We start from the raw sequence: 25,963 nt of genomic DNA on the forward strand, positions 1-25,963 counted from the left end.
GAGAATTTACCACAAATGTGGTAGCTCATTCATGTCAGTTCCCAAGAAATTCCAGGCCAAGCTGTTAGAATGTAATGTTGGATCTTGGGGACTTCTCTCCTTTGCACCGATGAGACTGCAACTGAGGCACAGATCAGACACAGTCTCATTGAAAGCTTGGGATGAACCTGTGGGAATGAATGGTCACCCAGTTCCCGTGGCTTTGCCAGATGTATGAGCCTGAGACGCTAATCGCTCGGAATTCCCATCGTGCTGGTCCTGTGGAAGTTCACAGCAGGTTTGAACTTCTGATGGGAAATTTGCCTGACCCACTGCTCCCCTGTTCTGGACCCTCTGCAAAAGTCTCCAACTCTGAGCAAGAGGAGGACAAGTTTGGACAGTTCTGATGTTGCTGGTTAGAATCATACCTAGCACATCGGTTGCAGTTGTTGGAGGTCATCATCGTGATTGGCAGACCAGCCATCCAATCAACTCAGCTAACAGACCCCTACTCCCCACTGGGTCACTGGGGTTAGACCTCAGCTGAAGTGTTGTGCCTGGGCGCCATTCTTTAGGAAGAATGTCAAGGCATTGGAGAGGGTTCAGGAGAGATTAATGAGGTTGGTTCCAGGGATAAGGAATCTCAGATATCAAGACCGAAAATGCTTATCTTGGAGGGAAGAAGGCCTTGGGGAGATTTGATTGAGGTGTTCCAATTTGTGAGGAGTCAGGTCAGAGTGGACAGTGGATACTTTGCATTTATCAAAGGCGGTGAGGGTACAACTTTGTAATAAGTGGCAAAAAAAAGGGTTTAGACAGAGAGTGCTGAGGGTATGGTCTGAGCTGCCCAGGCAGAACACCCCAGCCGAGGTCTAGCCCCAGTGACCCAGGGGAAGGAGGGGTCAGTTAGCTGAGTTGATTGGATGGCTAGTTTGCCATCCACGATGATGACCTCCAACAACTGCAACAATGTGCTAGCCATGATTCTAACCAGGAATGTCAGATCTGTCTGAACTTGTCCTTTTGCTCAGAGTTGGGGATTTTTGCAGAGGGTCCAGAGGAGGGGACAGTCAATCGAAACGTTCAAAAGGGAATGAGAGCTCTGATGAAGAGTCATCTAGACCCCAAAAGCCAGAGTGCTTTCTCTCCATGGACGCTGCCTGACCTGCTGTGATCTCCAATCCTGGCTGTTTTTGGAATGAGACCATTGTTTCAAAAGGAAGAAGGTTCAGGGTTATGAAGAGAAACTGGTGGACGCGATTTGAATTAACTGCTTATTCCGAGAGCGAAGTGGCATTCTCCTGCACCATGACAATACTCAGAAATGAAGCCACACCCATTTACTTATGGAGCTTTATTCAAAGATGAGGGTGCGATAGGACCCAGAGATGGCTCCGCCCGGGGGCGGGGCCAGGGTCAGGCTGTCTAACCAGATTGACAGTATTTCACGCTCAAATCCGGTTGCAGAATGGCTGTGCCATTCACATTTCCAGCTGGATTGTAGTCGGTAAGGAGAGATCTCTGGGTGACATTGCCGCTTTAAACCGAACCTGAGTTTGAGGTTTCTTTACGATAATGAGTGTCTTATTTCGGCCTCTGAAACTGATGGGATTGTTACATTGTATCCCCAGGCCAGGCCCTGAAACTGACGGGATTGTTACATTGTATCCCCAGGCCGGGGGCCCTGAAACTGACGGGATTGTTACATTGTATCCCCAGGCCGGGCCCTCAAACTGACGGGATTGTTATATTGTATCCCCAGGCCAGACCCTGAAACTGACGGGATTGTTACATTGTATCCCCAGGCCGGGCCCTGAAACTGACGGGATTGTTACGTTGTATCCTCAGGCCAGGCCCTGAAACTGACGGGATTGTTACATTGTATGCCCAGGCCAGACCCTGAAACTGACGGGATTGTTACATTGTATCCCCAGGCCGGGGCCCTGAAACTGACGGGATTGTTACATTGTATCCCCAGGCCGGGGCCCTGAAACTGACGGGATTGTTACATTGTATCCCCAGGCCTGTTCCCTGAAACTGACGGGATTGTTACGTTGTATCCCCAGGCCAGGCCCTGAAACTGACGGGATTGTTACATTGTATCCCCAGGCCTGGTCCCTGAAACTGACGGGATTGTTACATTGTATCCCCAGGCCAGGGCCCTGAAACTGACGGGATTGTTACGTTGTATCCCCAGTCTCGGCCTGGGATTTCGCTGAGACTCTAGATTGATGTCTCTGTCTTTTTGCAGCACTTGCACTTGTCTGAATCTCCACCCTCGTCATGTTCGGCATTTTGAAGGGTTTAGCTGGTGGTGGTGGTAGCAGCGGCCTTTCGGGCCAATTACTCCAGGGATTGGCCGGCGTCATTGGGTAAGCGACCTCGTTTAAAACCTGCCTGAGTCAGATTAGGGTTTTCAAACAAAAATGACAACCTTGACTATTTCAAACCACTCTCGCCACTTTTTAAGATTCAATTTCTTTGTGTAAACTTGCAATACTGTCTCCCTGTTCATCAAACTGCCTCATAGTGTACATGCAGTTTAACATAGTTTTGAATGGGTGGGGTTTATCAACTCTGGTGCTCACCAAAATTCATTCGATTTGAGAAGCGTTTTAGCTCCGGCCTATGGGTACAGGATCCGGTCTTTGATCAAAGCTTCCAGTATCCAGTTGGCGGTGCCTGTTTTTAAATTGAAAACATCACATTGAAGTTGAGTACAAGGCAGGCTATTGCATTTTCCCATGCTGATTACAGAATTCTGCAAATTCAATTCTTTGCCCATATCGTTATTGTAGTTTTAAACTCCTGACACACGTGGAATAATGACCATTTAGCATTATTTTCAATCAATCTGTTCTGATAATTTATTGACAGAGACTCAACCCAAAGCTTCTGACACTCCCACTGCTCCACAAGACCATTTGGTTTACCATTTTGGTACTGACCCGAGCACACTGGGTCCAATGGAATCGATTACCAGAGCAAAGATCAGCCATTAAGATGGTTAATTTCATGGCTTATTTCTGATGTAAACTCCATGTTGCTCCAATTCACCCATGTGGTGGTTTGGGCGAGGGATTAGTTCAGTGAAGTTTGTTTACGGGGCGGGGGGGGGGGGGAGTAGGAAGCTTGAGTGAGCTTTGTCATGAAAGGTTTTAGGTAACCTCCTTCCAGCTGTGATTATGGCTGGCTGAAGTGTGTGTGTGTGTATGTGCACGCACATGCGCGCGCTCTTGAAGATCTCTGCTGCATTGTTAGGGCCATTGGAATACAGTGGTTGACCCCTTTTTTAATTCAAGAAAAATGTAAACACATTGGAGTAATTCTGAAGGTCTGCCAGACTAATATGCCAGAATGGTGGGGGAGAGGTGATGGGGAAAGGTTGGACCTTCTAGGCTTCTATGCACTGGGGTTCTGAAGTATGAGGTGGCTTGATCAATAAAATATAAGATCCTGAGGGGTCTTGACAGGGTGGCTGTAAAGATGATCTTTCCCCCTGTCAGTGAGTCCAGAGCTAGGGGTTATCGTCTGTCCATCTAGAAAGAGATGAGGCAAAGACTTTTCCAGTGGGTTCTCTCTCTTTTGGAAAGTACTTACTGTAAAGACTTGAGAGGAGGGAATGGCCTGATTCCTGCTCTCTGTGGTATGGTCATACTCTCAGCAGCTGAGTAAAGATAATGAAGAGAACTCAATCTTTGACTGGTGTGACCAGATTTACTGCCACAATAGAGAGACCTCCCTGGATATTGGCATCACCTCCCTGGATATTGGCATCGCTTGTAGCTTCAGGTTCCCTAAAAACAGGCTGACCCCCTCAGAGGGAAAATAGTAAGGGACACTTTGAGCACCGTGGTAGGCAGGTGGTTTTCTGGCAGGGGTTTGGGGCACTGTGAGGGAACAACAGTTTCTGCAAGGATGCCCAAACAGACGTTGTATTCATTTCTGGGAGGTGGGTGTCACTGCCAAGGCCAGATTTATTGCCCATCTCTAATTGCCCAGAGGGCATTTGAGAGACAACTGTATTGTGGGTCTGGAGTCACATGTAGGCCAGACCAGGTAAGGATGGCAGTTTCCGTCCGAAAGGACATTAACGAGACAGATGGGTTTTTCTGACAATAGACAATGGATTCAGGGTCATCATTAGACTCTTAAGTTGAGTTTTTTTTTAATTGGATTCGAATTCTAACATTTGTTTGCCACATTCCCCCGTATGAAATTCTTCACTAATTTTGTCTCCCTGACCCCATCAACATTGCTCCCCTGGCTTGGTTGTCTCTCCCCAAGTCCCCTCGACACAACTGTCCTCAGTTATTAACTCAGTGTTTGCAGGATCTCGCTGTGTTCAGATTATGTGTTTCTCTGCATTTGAGCAGTTGCTGCATTTCTAAAGTAATTCATTGGCTGGGGAGCACTTGAGAATATATGAGGCAACAAAAGGTTCTTCCAATGCCCTCTGCCTCCGTTGAATCCACCTCCATCTCTTTTCCAAGTCCTGACCATGTGGTGGGTGGGGAGGGGGTGATGGAATTCTCAAGGCTTGGTTTGCATGTAAACTAACAGAATAGGTAAGGGAGAACCAGTAGAAGGTGTTTGGATTTTCAGAAGGCTTTTCACAATGGTAGAAAAGTGACTCAGTGGTTAGCATTGCTCCTTTACAACACCAGGGGACTCTATGATTAAAGTCCTGCATAAGAATTTCAAAGCACTTAAGTTTGGTGGTAATGTACTGGCCTTTAATTGAGAATGAGTTAGTAAGCAGGAAACTGCAGGAATAGGTGGGTCATTTTCAGGGGGAAGGCAGTGACAACTGGGGTTCCACAAGGATCCGTACCTGGATCCCAGCTATTTTCAATGATCTGACTTATTTGTTTTGGGAAAATCAAATGTAATATTTCCGAGTTTGTTGATGACGCAAAAAGGAATTGAGTGATGATGAGGAGGATGTAGACGGTTCAAAGCAATTTAGACAAGTTGATTGAGTGGGCAGATGCTTGGTGGATAGAGCATAATCTGGATCAATGTGAAGTTATTTACTGCGGTGTGGCAAAAATGAATTGTCGAGTATTATTAAAATGGTGATAGGTTGAGAAATATCAGTGCACAAAGAGACCTAGATGTCCTTGTACAATAGTTACTCAAAGCAGCAACAGTTCAAAAAAAGGTCGCCCTTTGACCTTCATTACAAGAGGATCCAATTAAAGGAGTGCGATACCTTACTGTAACTTTACTGGGCTTGGTGAGACCACACCTGGAGAACTATGTGCCGGTTTGGTCTCTTTCCCCAAAGACAGGACATAGTCGACATGGAGAGTGTACAGTGAAGGTTCACCAGACTGATTTCTGGGATTACAGGAAGTGAGATTGGTTTGGCTGGTGTTGGTGTTCACCAACATTGAGAAGAATGGTGGGGGGGGGGCGGTGGGGACGAAATTATTGAGATGTGTAAATTTCTGACAGGCCTGGACTGACTGGATGCAGGGTCCTCTGGCTTGGATGTTTACAGTCCCAGGCTATTTGGTAGGCCGTTAGGAATGATGGGAAATGTCTTTAACTGGGAAGGTAGTGAGCCTGTGGAATTGTCTATGCTGTAGAGGTCAAGTCACTGAACCAATGTCTTTCTGAAATTGAGGTCTGATTGTTAAAGCTGTCAAGAGGTATGGGGAGAACGTGGGAGTATGGCATTCAGATAGAGAGTCAGTTGTGATCATATTGAATTGTGGGGCAGATGGATGGGCCCAATGGCCTCCTCTCCTATTGCTGGGATAAAGAGGTGAGGAAATTTACAGGAAAGTTGTCATCGTGCAGTATCCAGCCTGAGAACATCTGTGGGAATGTTGCAATTTAAAAATTAACCTGTTTTTCTAATCAACTTGTTCAGAGATATTATTACGCACGTCAGGAGCAGATGGGACTTGAAGCCAGGCAGCTCTAGCAGTGCTGAAGCACTGCTCCTGCACCACAAGGGGGCCCCCCTGTGCCAACAATTAAAAGATGGGTGTGCACTTATGAGTAACTCGGCCTCTTCCATCAGCAGGTGTGACTTTTAACAGGGTTGGTTCTTCCACATTTTTTCTTGTAATGAGCTGCTGAGCCCTTCCCTGATGTTAGTGACACGATAGCTCAGTGGAGGACAGGTCCTGACAGCTTTTCCATCAGGTGTTTGACACTGCACCAGTCAGACTGTCATTGTCCACAACTGACAGGACAGTCAGGCACAGTGGTGGTAGATGGCATTCAATCTGACAAAACTCTGGGCTCATGCACTTGTGGAGGGCTAACAAGGCGAGGGAATTGGCAGGATGCCATGGAGTGGTGGCGATGGTGTCATGGTATCTTTGGAATGCTTGGATCCTGGAGTGTATTGAAGATCAGAGGGACCTTGATGTGCATATCTATAGTTCCCTGATGGTAGCAGGGCAGGCAGATAAGGTGATTAAGAAATCCTCAGGATACTTGTCTTTAGTAGCCATGACACACACAATACAAGAGGAGGAATGTTATGCAGGTTAAGGCACAGCGGGAATACTGCGTGTAGTTCTAGTCATGATGCTATAGGAAGGATGAGGTTGTATGTGGGAGTCAGATCTTTGACCAGCACAGACCTGGCTGAATGGCCCCATGCTGTAAATGTCTGATTCTGTGATTCTGCGAACACTCCATTGTTTTGTAACACTAGACCATGATGCAGTGTGGTGGATATATATCCTTTTGACTGGCCACAGCTTCATTTGCATAACTATGATAGCATTATGCAAATTTAGAACATGTTCAGGAAGGATTCAGGAGCTGGAAGTTTGTATTTGCACCTGTAATAAAACACAATCATGCATATGGAATAAGTGCTGATTAAATGATCGATTTGCAGCTTGTCGACGCAAGCTTCATTCTGAGGGGGTTGGAAGAATGAACATAAATCTGCTTGAGGGAATGAGTTTATGGCTTACTGTCGGTGTTTAAATCCTATGATTTATTTGTCACAAGCAGCACACGGCAAGATCGAACAAACAATGCAGTCATGATCAAACAGCAATATGGTAATGATCTAATCTGTGTTGATGTTGGCTGGGGAATTGGCAGGATGCCCTGGAGTGGTGGTGATGGTGCCATGGTATCTTTCTGGAAGAAAAGATGGAGGCCTAGCTTTTGGTGCGGCGTTCATTGAATCACACCGACCAGAAGAGGCTCTTTGGCCTATCGAGTCTGTACTGCCAGAAATACATAATCTACACAGGTCCCACCTTCCAGCACTGGGCCTGTAGCCCTAAATTTAAAGTACCCGTCCAAATACCAAGATGGCGGCAATCTGAGAGGATCACGTTGCAGAGCTCTGCACCATGACACAAGCAGGACAAGCTTTTAACCCGCCCTTCTCGGACTATCGCGATATCCTGGGGAGACCCAGGAAACTAAAAAATAAACTTACCTGCATTTCTTGTCATTCAGTGATGCTGAAGAAGGGAGGAGGAGTGTCCAAGTCCGGGCCCGGGGCCCAGCCTGCAGGATCCTTGGAGTCAGTTACTTTCCCAGCCCTGGTGAAGGAGCTTGCAAAGTCCAACAAGATGCAGCATAAACAGACAGAGGAGAAGCTGGCCCCAATCTCTATCATGCGACAGAAACCCTGGAGACGCAGGTCTGTAATTTGCGTGACCAAGTGGATGATTATGTGAACGGGCAGGAGAAAAAAACATTCAGATCATCGGCCTTCCTGGGGGTAAGAAAGGTGAGCAGCCTGCGGAATTTACTGAGGGCTGGCTGTCGAAATGGCTGAACTTGGAGGCTGGCATGAGAGGCTGGGAGATTGAGAGGGCTCATTGGGTCACAGCGCGGAGGTCAGGTTTGGGCCAACGTCCTCGTCCTCTCCTGGTGCGGTTTCATCACCATAGCCATAAGGAGAGAATTGTGGAAGCTTCCAGAATCCAGGGGAAGGAGCCAAAGGCCCTAATTTATGAGGCTTCTAGGATCACGTTCTTCCAGGACTTCTCAGCGGCGGTGATCCAGAAACGAAAATCTTATGACAGTGTCAAGAGAAGCCTGAGGGAGCTTGGGATTCAGTACTCTCTGAGGTATCCAGCAGTGCTTTGGATCACCTTAGATGGATCCATACATCTCTCTTTGACACGTCAGAGAAGGCAAGAGACTTTGTGGACAAATTAACCCAATCTGAACAATGTTATGTACAAATAGTAGTGTTGTTTGGGTACGTCTTACAAAAAAAAAGGAAATCCAGTTGGAGCTTTCTTTTCCTATATATCTTTTTTTCTATTGGTAATAATTGGGTGTAAACTATGTTTGGTGGCAGTTGAGATGTGTACTTTCAATTTTTAAGTTGCGTTATACCAAAGGATGGGTACAGCGCTGCGGTCTGCATTGAGTACTGTGCTCATGCAGATGGCAAAGAAGGAGCTTACCTTTTTCTGAGCATGGTGACAGGCCAGGCAAATATTTAGCATATCTCGCTAGGCAAAGGAATGCCCTTCAAGCCATTACGGCGATTAGGGAAGGGTCTGGGAACTTAACGTGTGACTCCAAAAAGATTAATGGACATTCCAGAGATTTTACTCTTAAGTTAAAAGGTGCGGCACAGTGGCACAGTGGTTAGCACTGCTGCCTCACAGCGCCAGAGACCCGGGTTCAATTCCAGCCTCGGGCGACTGACTGTGTGGAGTTTGCACGTTCTCCCCGTATCTGCGTGGGTTTCCTCCGGGTGCTCCGGTTTCCTCCCACAGTCCAAAGATGTGCAGGTCAGGTGAATTGGCCATGTTAAATTGCCCGTAGTGTTAGGTTAGGGGTATGGGTGGGTTGTGCTTCGGCAGGTCGGTGTGGACTTGTTGGGCTGAAGGGCCTGTTTCCACACTGTAAGTAATCCAATCTAATCTAATATCAATCTGATGGTTGTGAGGAGGGGCGGGCCAAGATGGAATTTTTTTTTAAGGATCTGGAGCTCCCAGGCGTGACCCTCAAACAAGAGTCTTTTCTCAATGTTCCCTTATCAGAGCAAGAGATGCAGGAAGCTGTGAGGCAGCTTCAGAGTGGAATTCTATAAGGGGTTATAAGCATACTGTCAGGCCTGATGCTCAATATGTTTAATGACTCATACAGCCATGATTGTTTCCCGCCATCGCTGAGAGAGGCCAATATTTCACTTATTCTTAATAAAGAGAAGGTCCCGGAGGATTGTGCTTCATGCAGTCCCATTTCACTCCTAAATGTGGACTTTAAAATCCTCTCTAAGTCTCTTGCGTTTAGGCTGGAGACTGTGTTACCCACTATTGTTAAAGAGGACCAAACAGGCTTCATAGAGGGCTGGAGTTCTCCAATAATGTTCGGAAGCTGCTTAATGTAACTTAAGTATGTCAGCAACGGTCATTACAGGGATTGGTGATTTCTCTAGATGCAGAGAAGGCATGTGACAGAGTTGAGTGGCCATGCCTTTTCTATACTCTGGAGCAGTTGGGTTTGCGTGAAATCTTTAGGAGATGGGTAAAGACTCTCTCTCCCATGGTCCTTTCACTGCGGTCATCACCAATGGGATATGACCAAGTAATTTTAACATTGTTTTAGGGGCAGCTGGCAGGACTGTCCCCTTTTACCACTGCTTTTTATGTTGGTGATTGAACCATTGGCGGAGGCCAGTTGTGGGGATCCTAATGTATCAGCTCCAGAAGTGGGGTCAAAATTACCTAAGATTTTGTTGTATGCGGGCAATGTCCTAATTTTTTCATCAAATCCAGCAGTTTCAGTGCCTCACCTGATTCAATGCATTTGTGCGTTTGGCGCCATTTTGGGATACAAGATTAATTTTGCTAAATCAGAGGCTATGCCTATGGATGGCCTTATGAAAGGTGTTGAGGGCAAATATTGATTCCTATATAAGTGGTCACGGGGGGGGGGGGTTTGTATATTTGGGCATTTTCATTGTCCCAGTTCTGGATCAGCTGTTCAAAGCAAATTTTGTTCAATTATTTGACGAAATCTAACAAGACCTTCAAAGATGGGAGGTGCATCCTGTCTCAGGGTCGAATCAGATAGCGCTTATTAAGATAAATATTCTCCCCCATTTGCTATACCCTATTTGGATGGTTCCCTTGATTTTCAATAAGCAAATATCCAGGACACTAGCGGCTGGTTCAGCTCCATTATCTGGCATTGTAAGTGGTCCCTCATTAAGTTAGCTCAACTGCAACTACCTCACAGACTGGGGGGAGTGGATCTCCCGGACATTAACACGTATGATAAACTCGCTTTTATCATACGTCAATGATTGGGCTTGTGGGGACCCTCTTTCAAAATGGTTCGATCTCAAAACCTCCAAGCAGTGTGCCCCCTTACCAGCTTGTTGTTCTTGGACAAAATGAGGATAGTTAAGGAATATTGCCATAACCCAATAGTTATCAATACTGTTAAAGCATGGAGGGCAATTCGGCAGAGGGAAGGCAATATTGGCAAAACATCTTTGTTTACACCTTTAGTGGGGCTAATAGATTCAGGATTCAAACATTGGGTGGCTAGGGGTGTGTCTTGCATGAGCGATTTATTTGAGGGAGACACAATGATATCCTTCGATCAGTTAACACAGAAATACGAGCTATCTAATAGGGACCTCTTGCGTTATTTTCAAAAAAAGACTACACTTTTGATTTAACCTGACAAATCCAACATTGAGAGGAGGGTGCTTAGTCCAAAGAGTATGTTATCTGTCAGCACTTTATATCATCAATCTGAGGTGTCCCCTCAGATAAGTTTGATTGACTCTGCAGGGTATGGGAGAGAGAGCTAGGTGTTGAAGTCTCCTCAGGGGCATGGGAAAATGCAAGAGCGATATCAATTTGCAATAGGACCCTTGCTTTACAGTTGAAGATTCTCCACAGGGTCCACTTGGCTCCGGACTGTTTGTTAAAATTTAAACCGGGGGGGATCTTCAACACATCCCAAGTGCAAGGTCTGTACAGGCACTCTGACCCATTGTCTCCGGTCAAACATACTGGAGTGACAGGTACAATGGAGAGGATTTTGGGTGGAAGGGTGGAGAAGGACCCGATTACTCCTCACTTTTAGCGCAAGAAAGAATATCTTGCTAGGTTGGGTATCTGAAAATGCCCCGGGCCTGTCACCTTGGATATTCTCACAAGTACGGTACACCACAAAACTGAGAATTTTTATAAGACATGTTTGTTTCCAATGCTACTGTACAGTTTGTGACTGTGTGTGTGATATTTTTTATGAATAAAATACATTTTGAAATCCAAAAAGCTCACTTTGAACACATGTCGTTGGCACCAAAGGGCTTTGAGATATTCTGAGGCTGTGAAAGATGCCATATAAATGTAAGTTCTTGCTTTTTTTTATGGCAGCTGTGTGTGAGCCTCTGACATTTCCCAGTAGACCATAGCGATGGTTTAAAAACCAATGATACTAAGTGCGCTGGTTGTTTGTAGGCAAATGTAAAGCAAAGGAGCTATTTAATTCAAACTGTGCTTATAATACAACCACTCACAGGACACCGTTTCCCTTTTACTGATTTCAGTTTTCCCACTGTCACTCTCCACAATCCCACTGAGTTCCCATGAGGATTGGGAGCTTCGTGTTTCAGCACCTCCAGATCAAGGTACAGATTCTCATTGTATTCAATTTGACCCATTTAACGATATTTGTTCCGTAATTGCACTCATCAGGGCCCTCCCGCACTATTTCTTGCTAGCTTATTCTCAGCTTTACCAAGTATTCACACTGTGCCTTACTGTGAGAGAGACAGAGAATGTGCATGTGACTGTTTTTGGAGGGGGGAAATGTGTGTGTGTGTGTGTGTGTGTGTGTGTGTGTGTGTGTGTGTGTGTGAAAGAGAGAGAATAGGCTGTGTGTGAAAGAGAGAGAATGGGCTGTGTGTGAGTGAGAGAGAAAATGTGATGTATGTATGTGAAAGAGAGGGTGTGTGTGTATGTGAATGATAGCATGTGACTGTGCTGTGTGTGTGTGAGAGTATGCTCTGAGAGTGAGTGTGTGTGTGTAAGAGAGATGAAGCTGTGTATGTCTCAAAACGAAATAATGATATTTCAGTGTGTGTAAGACCATAAGACACAGGAGTGGAAGTAAGGCCATTCGGCCCATCGAGTCCACTCCGCCACTACAGATTGTGCTGTGTATGAGAGAGAAAAATGGAGATTGTGCTGTGTGTGTATCAGAGAGAGAGATAGAGATTGTGCTGTGTGTGTATCAGAGAGATAGAGATAGAAATTGTGCTGTGTGTGTATCAGAGAGAGAGATAGAGATTGTGCTGTGTGTGTATCAGAGAGAGATAGAGATTGTGCTGTGTGTGTATCAGAGAGAGAGATAGAGATTGCGCTGTGTGTGTATGAGAGAGAGAGAAATAGAGAGATAGAGATTGTGCTGTGTATGAGAGAGAAAGATAGAGATTGTGCTGTGTGTGTATCAGAGAGAGATAGAGATGGAAATTGTGCTGTGTGTGTATCAGAGAGAGAGAGGTAGAGATTGTGCTGTGTGTGTATCAGAGAGAGAGAGAGAGAGATAGAGATTGTGCTGTGTGTGTGTCAGCGAGAGAGATTGTGTGTCTGTAATCCTTTAATATTTCCTTATGTAAATTGTGCTTATTGAAACCTTTAACAAAAATTCCATTCCTTCAGTCAGTACCTGTGCCCACTCACAGCTGCCACACCTGCTTAGTATTTCCAGCATTTTCTATTTTGATTTGAACATCAATACTATGTGGTCTGCTGATTATTGGATCTTACACTCCCATGGGTGTGAATGTTTGTGAAAGTCCTGAAAACGATTGTACTCAGTTACTCAATGGGCAAAGTCTTAGGGCTGGGTGGAACCCATTAAAAATCACATTTAATTACAACTATCTAACAAAACAGTCACTGCTTTTGTTTCTAAGGGGAGACAATGCAGCGCAGATAGAGGTAATTCAGACCATTGACTCTCCACTGGCCCTCTAAATCCCACCCCAAATTGACCACAGTTAACCAGAAGAGTACAGGACAATTTAGCATCGAGAGTGTGGTGCTGGAAAAACACAGCAGGCCAGGCAGCATTCGAGGAACAGGAGAATCAATGTTTTGGGCATGAGCCCTTCATCAGGAGTGGCAGTTGAACATACATATGGCACTGAACCGACATATTTTCACACTGTGGAGGAAACCAGAGCATCCAAAGGAAACCCAGAGGGTGGCATGTGCATGGAATGAGCTGCCAGAGGAAGTGGTGGAGGCTGGTACAATTAGAACATTTAAAAGGCATCTGGATGGGTATATGAATAGGAAGGGTTTAGAGGGATATGAGTGTGAATGTGCAGTGGTGCAAGGCTGGAATTGAACCCTGGTGCTGTGAGGCAGCAATGCTAACCACTGTACCACCATGCTACACAAACTCACAGCCCTTTCTTTGGCTCAGCCAATGTCAGAACAGACAGGCGATACTAAAATTGTGTAAAATTCTAAAATAAAAGCAGTGGACGCCACAGAGAGAAACTGCATTAGAGAAGCTGAGCAGGTATGGCATCATTTGTGGAGAGTGAAACACAGTTAACACTTTGAGTCTGGCATAACATTTTTTCAGAACTAAACACACATTGTTCCACAGCCAGAGAATGGTGTGCAATTTTAGTGGCCACATGACAAGATGCACCCGATCAAATTGGATGAGAAAAAGAGAAGAAGGGGGGACTGGATTGGAAAATATTCACTTAGGAAAGACACACTTGACTAGGGCTGTAATAGAGGAGGTTGAGATAGGATTGAAATGAGATCAGTAAAATGATGAAGGCCTCATGTATAGTGAACAGGAAGGACCAGTTTCTCTTAGCAGAGGCAACAATTTTGTTTTAAAAATGGGACATGGTATTGCTGGTTAGGCCAGTGGGCAGGAAAGGCATCTCTGTGGGTCTGGAGTCACGTGTAAATCAGATTTTCTTCCTTGGAATGAATGAATGTACCAGGTAGCTCTGTGGTCACCATGAGACCAGCTCCTTTAATCCAGGTAATTTTTATTGAATTTGAACATCGGCCTTGATAGGATTTGAACCCCGGTCCCCAGAACATTAGCTGAGGGTTTTGGATTGCTAACCCAGTGAGCATCGTTTAAAGTGCTCACTGGGAAATCACACTAAAGCATTCAAGCAACATACTCCAATAGATCCATCATTCTAGGGTGTGGTTGCCTCCAGACATACCATAAGGCTGATTCATTGTTAATAATGGTCTCCTCCCATCTAACTGTGTATAAAGTCATAGAGATCTCCAGGATGGAAACAGATCCTTCAGTCTAACTCGTCCATGCCGACCAGATATCCCAAACTAATCTAGTTCAATTTGCCAGCACTTGGCTCATATCTATCTCAACTCTTTCTATTCATATACCCATCCAGATGCCTTTTAAATTTTGTAATTGTACCAGCCTCCACCACTTCCTCTATCAGCTCATTCCATGCACATGCCACCCTCTGCATGAAAATGTTGCCCCTTAAGTCTCTTTTATACCTATCCCCTCTCAACCTAAACTTATGCTCTCTAGTTCTGGACTCCCCCATCCCAGGGAAATGACTTTGTCTATTTATCCTATCCATGCCCCTCATGGTTTTATAAACCTCTATAAGATCACCCCTCAGCCTCTGACCCTCCAGGGAAAACAGCCCCAGCCTATTCAACCTCTCCCTATAGCTCAAATCCTGCAACCCTGGCAACACCCTTGTAAATCTTTTCTGAACCCTTTGAGGTATCACAACATCCTTCCAATCGGAAGGAGGTTACAATTGCATGCAATATTCCAAAAGTGGCCTAATCAATTTCCTGTACAGTTGCAACATGACCTCCCAACTCCTGTACTCAATACTCTGACCAATAAAGGAAAGCATACCAAACACTTCCTTCACTATCCTATCTACCTGCGACTCTACTTTCAAGGAGCTATGAACCTGCACTCCAAGGTCTCTTTGTTCAGCAACACTCCCTAGGACCTTACCATTAAGTGTATAAATCCTGCTAAGATCTGCTTTTCCAAAATGCAGTACCTCACATTTATCTAACTTAAACTCCACCTGCCACTTCTCAGCCCATTGGCCCAGCTGGTCCAGATCCTGTTGTAATCTGAGGTAACCCTCTTCACTGTCCACTACACCTCCAATTTTGGTGTCAGCTGCAAACTTACTAACTGTACCTCTTACGCTCGCATCCAAATCATTTATGTAAGTGACAAAAAGTAGTGGACCCAGCGCCGATCCTTGTGGCACTTCACTGGTCACAGGCCTCCAGTCTGAAAAATAACCCTCCACCACCACCCTCTCTCTTCTACCTTTGAGCCAGTTCTGTATCCAAATGGCTAGTTGTCCCTGTATTCCATGAGATCTAACCTTGCTCACCAGTCCCCCATGGGGAACCTTGTCGAACACCTCACTGAAGTCCATATAGTCCATCTAGTGCTCTGCCCTCATCAATCCTCTTTGTTACTTCAAACACAATCAAGTTTGTGAGACATGATTTCCCATGCACAAAGCCATGTTGACTATCCCTAATCAGTCCTTGCCTTTCCAAATTCATGTACATCCTGTCCCTCAGGATTCCCTCCAACAGTTTGCCCACCACTGACCTCAGGCTTACTGTTCTATAGTTCCCTGGCTTGTCCTTGCCACCTTTCTTAAACAGTGGCACCATGTTAGCCCACCTCCAGTCTTCCAGCTCCTCACCTGTGACTATCAATGATGCAAACATCTCAGCAAGGGTATCACTTCCCTAGCTTTCCACAGAGTTCTGGTCAGATCCTGGGGATCTATCTATGTTTCTGTGTTTCAAGACATCCAGCACTTCCTCCTCTGTAATATGGACATTTTTGAAGATGTCACCATCTATTTTTCTACTTTCTATATCTTCCATATCCTTTTCCACAGTAAACACTGGTGCAAAATACTCATTTAGTCTCTCCCCCATCTCCTGCGGCTCCACATTTGTTAAGTGTGTGGCTTTGCCAGATGTATGAGCCCGAGACACTAATCGTTTGGAATTCCCATTTTCTGATGCAGTATGTGGATGTCCTCGAGAAGGTGCAAAACTTGACCTACTCTTGGGAATAAGGCAGGGCAGGTGACTGAGGTGTCAGTGGGGGAACACTTTGGGGCCAGTGACCATAATTCTATTAGATTTAAAATAGTGATGGAAAAGGATAGACCAGATCTAAAAGTTGAAGTTCTAAATTGGAGAAAGACCAATTTTGACGGTATTAGGCAAGAACTTTCGAAAGCTGATTGGAGGCAGATGTTCACAGGTAAAGGGACATCTGAAAAATGGGAAGCCTTCAGAAATGAGATAACAAGAATCCAGAGAAAGTATATTCCTGTCAGGGTGAAAGGGAAGGCTGATAGGTATTGGGAATGCTGGATGACTAAACAAATTAAGGGTTTGGCTAAGAAAAAGAAGGAAGCATATGTCAGGTATAGACAGGAGAGATTGAGTGAATCCTTAGAAGAGTATAAAGGCAGTAGGAGAATACTTAAGAGGGAAATCAGGAGGGCAAAAAGGGGACATGAGATAGCTTTGGCAAATAGAATTAAGGAGAATCCAAAGGGTTTTTACAAATACATTAAAGACAAAAGGGTAACATGGGAGAGAATAGGGCCCCTCAAACATCAGCAAGGCAGCCTTCATGTGGAGCCGATCTCTCCTGTCTATACCTGACATATGCTTCTTTCTTTTTCTTAGCCAAACCCTTAATTTGTTTAGTCATCCAGCATTCCCTACACCTACCAGCCTTCCCTTTCACCCTGACAGGAATATACTTTCTCTGGATTCTTGTTATCTCATTTCTGAAGGCTTCCCATTTTCCAGCTGTCCCTTTACCTGTGAACATCTGCCTCCAATCAACTTTCGAAAGTTCTTGCCTAATACCGTCAAAATTAGCCTTTTTCCAATTTAGAACTTCAACTTTTAGATCTGGTCTATCCTTTTCCATCACTATTTTAAATCTAATAGAATTATAGTCGCTGGCCCCAAAGTGCTCCCCCACTGACACCTCAGTCACCTGCCCTGCCTTATTCCCAAGAGTAGGACAAGTTTTGCACCTTCTCGAGGACATCCACATACTGCATCAGAAAATGGGAATTCCAAACGATTAGTGTCTCGGGCTCATACATCTGGCAAAGCCACACACTTAACAAATTCCTCTCCATCTAAACTGTTAACACTATGGCAGTCCCAGTCTATGTTTGGAAAGTTAAAATCCCCTACCATAGTCACCGTATTATTCTTACAGAAAACAGAGATCTCCTTACAAATTTATTTCTCAATTTCCTTCTGTCTATTGGGGGGTCTATAATACCATCCTAATAATGTGATCATCCCTTTCTTACTTCTCAGTTCCACCCAGATAACTTCCCTGGATGTGTTTCCGGGAGTATCCTCCCCAATATCCGTTATCAAAAATGCCACTCCCCCTCCTCTCTTGCCTTCTTTACTGTCCTTCCTGTAGCATTTGTATCCTGGAACATTAAGCTGCCAGTCCTGCCCATCCCAAGCCATGTTTCTGTAATTGCTGTGATATCCCAGTCCCATGTTCCTAACTATGCCCTCAGTTCATTTCCCTTCCCTGTTAGGCCCCTTGCATTGAAGTAGATGCAGTTTAATTTATCAGTCCTACCTTGTTCTCTGCTTTGTCCCTGCCTGCCCTGACTGTTTGACTCGCTTCTTTTCTCAACTGTACCAGTTTGAGAATGATCTTTTTCCTCACTATTTCACTGGGTCCTACCCTCTCACCTCACTAGCTTAAATCCTCCTGAGCAGCTCCAGCAAATCTCCCTGCCAGGATATTAGTCCCCTTCCAATTCAGGTGCAATCTGACTTTCTTGTAAAGGTCACTTCTACCTTAGATCCAAAAATGATCTAAAAATGTGAATCCTTCTCCCCTATGCCAGCTCCTCAGCCATGCATTCATCTGTTCTATCCTCATATTCCTACCCTCACTAACATATGTGTACTATAAATACATTGTACGTGGTTTGCAAATAATGTGCTAATCTGAAATCATTCAGTCCTTCACTTGAGCAAGGTGTGAGTGCAGTGCATCTAGAATTTACCACAAATGTGGTTGCACGTTCATGTCAGTTCCCAAGAAATTCCAGGCCAAGCTGTTAGAATGTAATGTTGGATCTTGTGGACTTCTCTCCTTTGCACCAATGAGACTGCAACTGAGGCACAGATCAGACACAGTCTCATTGAAAGCTTGGGATGAACCTGTGGGAATGAATGGTCACCCAGTTCCCGTGGCTTTGCCAGGTGTATGAGCCTGAGACACTAATTGCTCGGAATTCCCATCGTGTTGGTCATGTGGAAGTTCACAGCAGGTTTGAACTTCTGATGGGAAATTTGCCTGATCCACTGGTCTCCTGTTCTGGACTCTCTGCAAAACTCTCCAACTCTGAGCAAGAGGAGGACAAGTTTGGACAGTTCTGATGTTGCTGGTTAGAATCATACCTAGCACATCGGTTGCAGTTGTTGGAGGTCATCATCGTGATTGGCAGACCAGCCATCCAATCAACTCAGCTAACAGACCCCTACTCCCCACTGGGTCACTGGGGTTAGACCTCAGCTGAAGTGTTGTGCCTGGGCGCCATTCTTTAGGAAGGATGTCAAGGCATTGGAGAGGGTTCAGGACAGATTAATGAGGGTGGTTCCAGGGATAAGGAATCTCAGATATCAAGACCGAAAATGCTTATCTTGGAGGGAAGAAGGCCTTGGGGAGATTTGATTGAGGTGTTCCAATTTGTGAGGAGTCAGGTCAGAGTGGACAGTGGATACTTTGCATTTATCAAAGGTGATGAGGGTACAACTTTGTAATAAGTGGCAAAAAAAAGGGTTTAGACAGAGAGTGCTGAGGGTATGGTCTGAGCTGCCCAGGCAGAACACCCCAGCCGAGGTCTAGCCCCAGTGACCCAGGGGAAGGAGGGGTCAGTTAGCTGAGTTGATTGGATGGCTCGTTTGCCATCCACGATGATGACCTCCAACAACTGCAACAATGTGCTAGCCATGATTCTAACCAGGAATGTCAGATCTGTCTGAACTTGTCCTTTTGCTCAGAGTTGGGGATTTTTGCAGAGGGTCCAGAGGAGGGGACAGTCAATCGAAACGTTCAAAAGGGAATGAGAGCTCTGATGAAGAGTCATCTAGACCCCAAAAGCCAGCGTGCTTTCTCTCCATGGACGCTGCCTGACCTGCTGTGATCTCCAATCCTGGCTGTTTTTGGAATGAGACCATTGTTTCAAAAGGAAGAAGGTTCAGGGTTATGAAGAGAAACTGGTGGACGTGATTTGAATTAACTGCTTATTCCGAGAGCGAAGTGGCATTCTCCTGCACCATGACAATACTCAGAAATGAAGCCACACCCATTTACTTATGGAGCTTTATTCAAAGATGAGGGTGCGATAGGACCCAGAGATGGCTCCGCCCGGGGGCAGGGCCAGGGTCAGGCTGTCTAACCGGATTGACAGCTTTTCACGCCCAAATCCGGCTGCAGAAAGCGAGAGGCTGTGCCATTCACATTTCCAGCTGGATTGTAGTCGGTAAGGAGAGATCTCTGGGTGACATTGCCGCTTTAAACCGAACCTGAATGTGAGGTTTCTTTACGATAATGAGTGTCCTATTTCGGCCTCTGAAACTGACGGGATTGTTACATTGTATCCCCAGGCCGGGGCCCTGAAACTGACGGGATTGTTACATTGTATCCCCAGGCCGGGGGCCCTGAAACTGACGGGATTGTTACATTGTATCCCCAGGCCGGGGCCCTGAAACTGACGGGATTGTTACATTGTATCCCCAGGCCGGGGCCCTGAAACTGACGGGATTGTTACATTGTATCCCCAGGCCGGGGGCCCTGAAACTGACGGGATTGTTACATTGTATCCCCAGGCCGGGGCCCTGAAACTGACGGGATTGTTACATTGTATCCCCAGGCCGGGGCCCTGAAACTGACGGGATTGTTACGTTGTATCCCCAGGCCCGGTCCCTGAAACTGACGGGATTGTTACATTGTATCCCCAGGCCGGGGCCCTGAAACTGACGGGATTGTTACGTTGTATCCCCAGGCCGGGGGCCCTGAAACTGACGGGATTGTTACGTTGTATCCCCAGGCCGGGGCCCTGAAACTGACGGGATTGTTACGTTGTATCCCCAGTCTCGGCCTGGTATTTTGCTGAGACTCTAGATTGATATCTCTGTCTTTTTGCAGCTCTTGCACTTGTCTGAATCTCCACCCTCGTCATGTTCGGCATTTTGAAGGGTTTAGCTGGTGGTGGTGGTAGCAGCGGCCTTTCGGGCCAATTACTCCAGGGATTGGCCGGTGTCATTGGGTAAGCGATCTCGTTTAAAACCTGCCTGAGTCAGATTAGGGTTTTCAAACAAAAATGACAACCTTGACTATTTCAAACCACTCTTGCCACTTTTTAAGATTCAATTTCTTTGTGTAAACTTGCAATACTGTCTCCCTGTTCATCAAACTGCCTCATAGTGTACATGCAGTTTAACATTGTTTTGAATGGGTGGGGTTTATCAACTCTGGTGCTCACCAAAATTCATCCGATTTGAGAAGCGTTTTAGCTCCGGCCTATGGGTACAGGATCCGGTCTTTGATCAAAGCTTCCAGTATCCTGTTGGCGGTGCCTGTTTTTAAATTGAAAACATCACAGTGCATTGAAGGAAGTTGCGTACAAGGCAGGCTATTGTATTTTCCCATGCTGATTACAGAATTCTGCAAACTCAATTCTTTGCCCATATCGTTATTGTAGTTTTAAACTCCTGACACACGTGGAATAATGACCATTTAGCATTATTTTCAATCAATCTGTTCTGATATATTATTGACAGAGACTCAACCCAAAGCTTCTGACACTCCCACTGCTCCACAAGACCATTTGATTTACCATTTGGGTACTGACCCGAGCACACTGGGTCCAATGGAATCGATTACCAGAGCAAAGATCAGCCATTAGATGGTTAATTTCATGGCTTATTTCTGATGTAAACTCCATGTTGCTCCAATTCACCCATGTGGTGGTTTGGGCGAGGGATTAGTTTAGTGAAGTTTGTTTACGGGGCGGGGGGGCAGGGGGGGGGAGAGGAAGGTTGAGTGAGCTTTGTCATGAAAGGTTTTAGGTAACCTCCTTCCAGCTGTGTTTATGGCTGGCTGAAGTGTGTGCGCGTGAGTACTCTTGGAGATCTCTGCTGCATTGCTGGGCCCATTGGAAGACAGCATTTCAGAAATGCAGTTTGCTTGAATTTCAGCAGTTGCTGCACTTCTAAAGTAGTTCATTGGCTGGAGAGCACTCCAGATTATACCAGGCAACAAAAGGTTCTTCCAGTGCCCTCTGCCTCCGTTGAACCCGCCTCCATCTCTTTCCCAAGTCCTGGCTATGTGCTGGGTGGGGACAGGGTGATGGAATTCCCCATGATTCTACGGACTACCAAAAATCCATAAACCAGGAGCCCCCCTCAGACCCAAAGTCTCACGACCCGGAACACCAACTTACAGACTGGCCAAAGAACGACACGCAAGACTGAAATACCTAGTAGAAGAGTCACAGCACTCCATCCACTCCACCCAGGAATTCCTAAAAATCATCAAAAGCACCAAAATAGAGGAAGGCGAAACAATGATCTCATTCGACGTAACAGCACTGTTCACCTCCATCAACATCAACCTGGCAAAGGAAACACTTTACCACACTTTTAGAAGAGACCATCACACACACCCCAACCACCATCGATCACATTACCAACGAAAACATCATGAAGCTAGTGGACCTGTGCCTCACCACCCACGTCACCTTCAACAACATAATCTACAAACAAACCAATGGCACTCCCATGGGATCTCCGCTATCAGGATTCATAGCGGAAGCGGTAATGTAAAAACTAGAACAAACAACCAACCCTACCAACCATCAAACCAAAAATCTGGGTCCGCTACACAGATGACACCTTTGTCATCACAAAACGAAACAAGATAGAAGAGACATTTAACACCCTCACACAACATAAAGTTCACCAAGGAGGAAGAAAGCGACAATAAACTCACATTCCTGGATGTCACAGTCGAAAGAATGGACAACGGAGAACTACAAACCTGCGTATACAGAAAACCGACAAACACTGACCAAATACTTAACTACACCAGCAACCATCCCAACACACACACACGAAGCTGTATCAGGACACTATTCCAATGAGCCACATCACACTGCAGCACAGATGAACTTCGGAAAACAGAGGAGAACCACCTATACAACGTATTCGAGAAGAACTGATACTCAAAAAATACAGTGCGCAGATTCCTCAAGAACAAACCATGACAAGCAGACCAAATACAGCCAGAAACCCTAACCACCTTACCATACATCAAAGAAGTTTCAGAAATGACAGCCAGACTACTAAGACCCCTCAATCGTAGTAGCACAGAAACCCACCAACACACTCAAACAAAAACTAACAAACTTGAAAGACCCAGTACAGCCCATGGACAAAACCAACGTCGTCACAAAATTCCATGCAAGGACTGCCACAAACAATACGTAGGACAAACAGGAAGAAAGGTAGCCACTAGGATACACGAACACCAGTTAGCCACAAAAAGGCACGACTCCCTTCCTCCCTTCCTTCCTCCCTTCCTTCCTTCCTTCCTTCCTCCCTTCCTTCCTCCCTTCCTTCCTTCCTCCCTTCCTTCCTTCCTCCCTTCCTTCCTTCCTCCCTCCCTTCCTTCCTCCCTCCCTTCCTTCCTTCCTCCCTTCCTTCCTCCCTTCCTTCCTCCCTTCCTTCCTCCCTTCCTTCCTCCCTTCCTCCCTCCCTTCCTCCCTCCCTTCCTCCCTCCCTCCCTTCCTCCCTCCCTTCCTCCCTCCCTTCCTTCCTCCCTTCCTTCCTCCCTTCCTTCCTCCCTTCCTTCCTCCCTTCCTTCCTCCCTTCCTTCCTCCCTTCCTTCCTCCCTTCCTTCCTCCCTTCCTTCCTCCCTTCCTTCCTCCCTTCCTTCCTCCCTTCCTTCCTCCCTTCCTTCCTCCCTTCCTTCCTCCCTTCCTTCCTCCCTTCCTTCCTCCCTTCCTTCCTCCCTTCCTTCCTCCCTTCCTTCCTCCCTTCCTTCCTCCCTTCCTTCCTCCCTTCCTTCCTCCCTTCCTTCCTCCCTTCCTTCCTCCCTTCCTTCCTCCCTTCCTTCCTTCCTCCCTCCCTCCCTCCCTCCCCCCTTTCCCTTCCTCCCTCCCTCCCTTCCCCCTTTCCCTTCCTCCCTCCCTCCCTCCCTTCCCCCTTTCCCTTCCTCCCTCCCTCCCTTCCCCCTTTCCCTTCCTCCCTCCCTCCCTCCCTCCCTTCCCCCTTTCCCTTCCTCCCTCCCTCCCTTCCCCCTTTCCCTTCCTCCCTCCCTCCCTTCCCCCTTTCCCTTCCTCCCTCCCTCCCTTCCCCCTTTCCCTTCCCCCTTTCCCTTCCCCCTTTCCCTTCCCCCTTTCCCTTCCCCCTTTCCCTTCCCCCTTTCCCTTCCCCCTTTCCCTTCCCCTCTTTTTCCCCCCTCCACACCGAGGAATAAAAACCACCATCCCGGCTGGGACAACACACCTATCCTGGGACAGGCTAAGCAAAGACATGCCAGAGAATTCCTAGAGGCCTGGCACTCCAACCACAACGCCATAAACAAACACATAGATCGGAATACCATCTATCAACCCCTCAGAAAACGAACAGGAAATGACAGCACCACAAACCCCAGGAACCCCATCCAGGAGAAAGATATAAATAGAAAGCAGGAGACAACAGCTTCGCTTCACTTGGAGGTTGCCACTGATGACGTTACCTAGCCAGGTAATGAAACGTCTGGATATCAAACCTACAGCTCAGCGAGTAAACCTACACCCTAAACCTCAACCTGAGCTACAAACCTTGCAAAAACCCTATGATTAAAGTCCTGCATAAGAATTTCAAAGCACTTAAGTTTGGTGGTAATGTACTGGCCTTTAATTGAGAATGAGTTAGTAAGCAGGAAACTGCAGGAATAGGTGGGTCATTTTCAGGGGAAAGGCAGTGACAACTGGGGTTCCACAAGGATCAGTACCTGGATCCCAGCTATTTTCAATGATCTGACTTATTTGTTTTGGGAAAATCAAATGTAATATTTCCGAGTTTGTTGATGACGCAAAAAGGAATTGAGTGATGATGAGGAGGATGTAGACGGTTCAAAGCAATTTAGACAAGTTGATTGAGTGGGCAGATGCTTGGTGGATAGATGGATAAATGTGAAGGTATTCACCTCAGTATGACAAAACAGAATAGCAGAGCATTATTAAAATAGTGATAGGTTGAGAAATATCAGTGCACAAAGAGACCTAGATGTCCTTGTACAATAGTTACTCAAAGCAGCAACAGTTCAAAAGGCAAGTCGCCCTTTGACCTTCATTACAAGAGGATCCAATTAAAGGAGTGCGATACCTTACTGTAACTTTACTGGGCTTGGTGAGACCACACCTGGAGAACTATGTGCAGGTTTGGTCTCTTTCCCCAAAGACAGGACATAGTCGACATGGAGAGTGTACAGTGAAGGTTCACCAGACTGATTTCTGGGATTACAGGAAGTGAGATTGGTTTGGCTGGTGTTGGTGTTCACCAACATTGAGAAGAATGGTGGGGGGGGGGCGGTGGGGACGAAATAATTGAGATGTGTAAAATTCAGACAGGCCTGGACTGACTGGATGCAGGGTCCTCTGGCTTGGATGTTTACAGTCCCAGGCTATTGGGTAGGCCTTTAGGGATGATGGGAAATGTCTTTAACTGGGAAGGTAGTGAGCCTGTGGAATTGTCTATGCTGTAGAGGTCAAGTCACTGAACCAATGTCTTTCTGAAATTGAGGTCTGATTGTTAAAGCTGTCAAGAGGTATGGGGAGAACGTGGGAGTATGGCATTCAGATAGAGAGTCAGTTGTGATCATATTGAATTGTGGGGCAGGTGGTGGGCCCAATGGCCTACTCTCCTATTTTTCGATGAAGTCACTGGGGTAAGAAGGTGAGGAAATGGGCAGGAAAGTTGTCCTCGTGCAGTATCCAGCCTGGGAATATCTGTGGGAATGTTGCATTTTAAAAAAATTAACCTATTTTTCAGATATTATTACACTCTCTTCAGGAGCAGATAGGACTTGAAGCCAGGCAGCACTAGTCCAGAGGCAGAAGCACTGCTCCTGCACCACAAGGGGGGGCCCCCCTGTGCCAACAATTAAAAGATGGGTGTGCACTTATGAGTAACTCGGCCTCTTCCATCAGCACGTGTGACTTTTAACAGGGTTGGTTCTTCCACATTTTTTTTTTCTTGTAATGAGCTGCTGAGCCCTTCCCTGATGTTAGTGACACGATAGCTCAGTGGAGGACAGGTCCTGACAGCTTTTCCCATCAGGTGTTTGACACTGCACCAGTCAGACTGTCATTGTCCACAACTGACAGGACAGTCAGGCACAGTGGTGGTAGATGGAATTCAATCTGACAAAACTCTGGGCTCATGCACTTGTGGAGGGCTAACAAGGCGAGGGATGACATTTGGAATGTTTGGATCCTGGAGTGTAATGAAGATCAGAGGGACCTTGATGTGCATATCCATAGTTCCCTGATGGTAGCAGATAAGGTGATTAAGAAATCCTCAGGATACTTGTCTTTAGTAGCCATGACACACACAATACAAGAGCAGGAATGTTAGGCTGGAATTGTATAAAATGCTGGTTAAGTCACAGCTGGAATACTGCATGTCGTTCTGATCTTGAGGTTATAGGAAGGATGAGGTTAAATGAGAGAGGATGCAACGGAGATTGACCAGGATATTACCTGGGCTGGAAGGTCTGTGCCAGTTGGAGAGATTGGGATTGTTTTCCTTGATTAGAGACAAAAAATAAATCTGCAGATGCTGGACTCTAAAATAGTGTAGATTATGTATTTCTGGCAGTACAGACTCGATAGGCCAAAGAGCCTCTTCTGGTC

General features: G+C 46.1%; 1 protein-coding gene across 3 annotated transcripts in view; it reads left to right on the forward strand.

Moving 5' to 3' along the window:
- The first annotated feature begins 1,469 nt into the window (after nt 1–1,469).
- Nucleotides 1,470–25,963, forward strand: part of capns1b (calpain, small subunit 1 b) — a 64,530-nt gene continuing 40,036 nt past the window's right edge. The window contains exons 1-2 of one of the 3 annotated variants that reach the window (XM_072549198.1): nt 1,470–1,486; nt 2,231–2,351. In XM_072549198.1, coding sequence (XP_072405299.1) covers nt 2,263–2,351 — 89 coding nt within the window. In that variant the 5' untranslated portion in view covers nt 1,470–1,486; nt 2,231–2,262. Of the gene's footprint in view, nt 1,487–2,230; nt 2,352–19,411; nt 19,590–20,205; nt 20,327–25,963 lie in introns of those variants that run through there. The other 2 variants (XM_072549195.1, XM_072549196.1) reach the window with 2 other exon arrangements.

This window comes from Chiloscyllium punctatum, chromosome 29 (genome assembly GCF_047496795.1).
Source record: "Chiloscyllium punctatum isolate Juve2018m chromosome 29, sChiPun1.3, whole genome shotgun sequence".
In the NCBI taxonomy this organism is placed as follows: domain Eukaryota; kingdom Metazoa; phylum Chordata; class Chondrichthyes; order Orectolobiformes; family Hemiscylliidae; genus Chiloscyllium; species Chiloscyllium punctatum.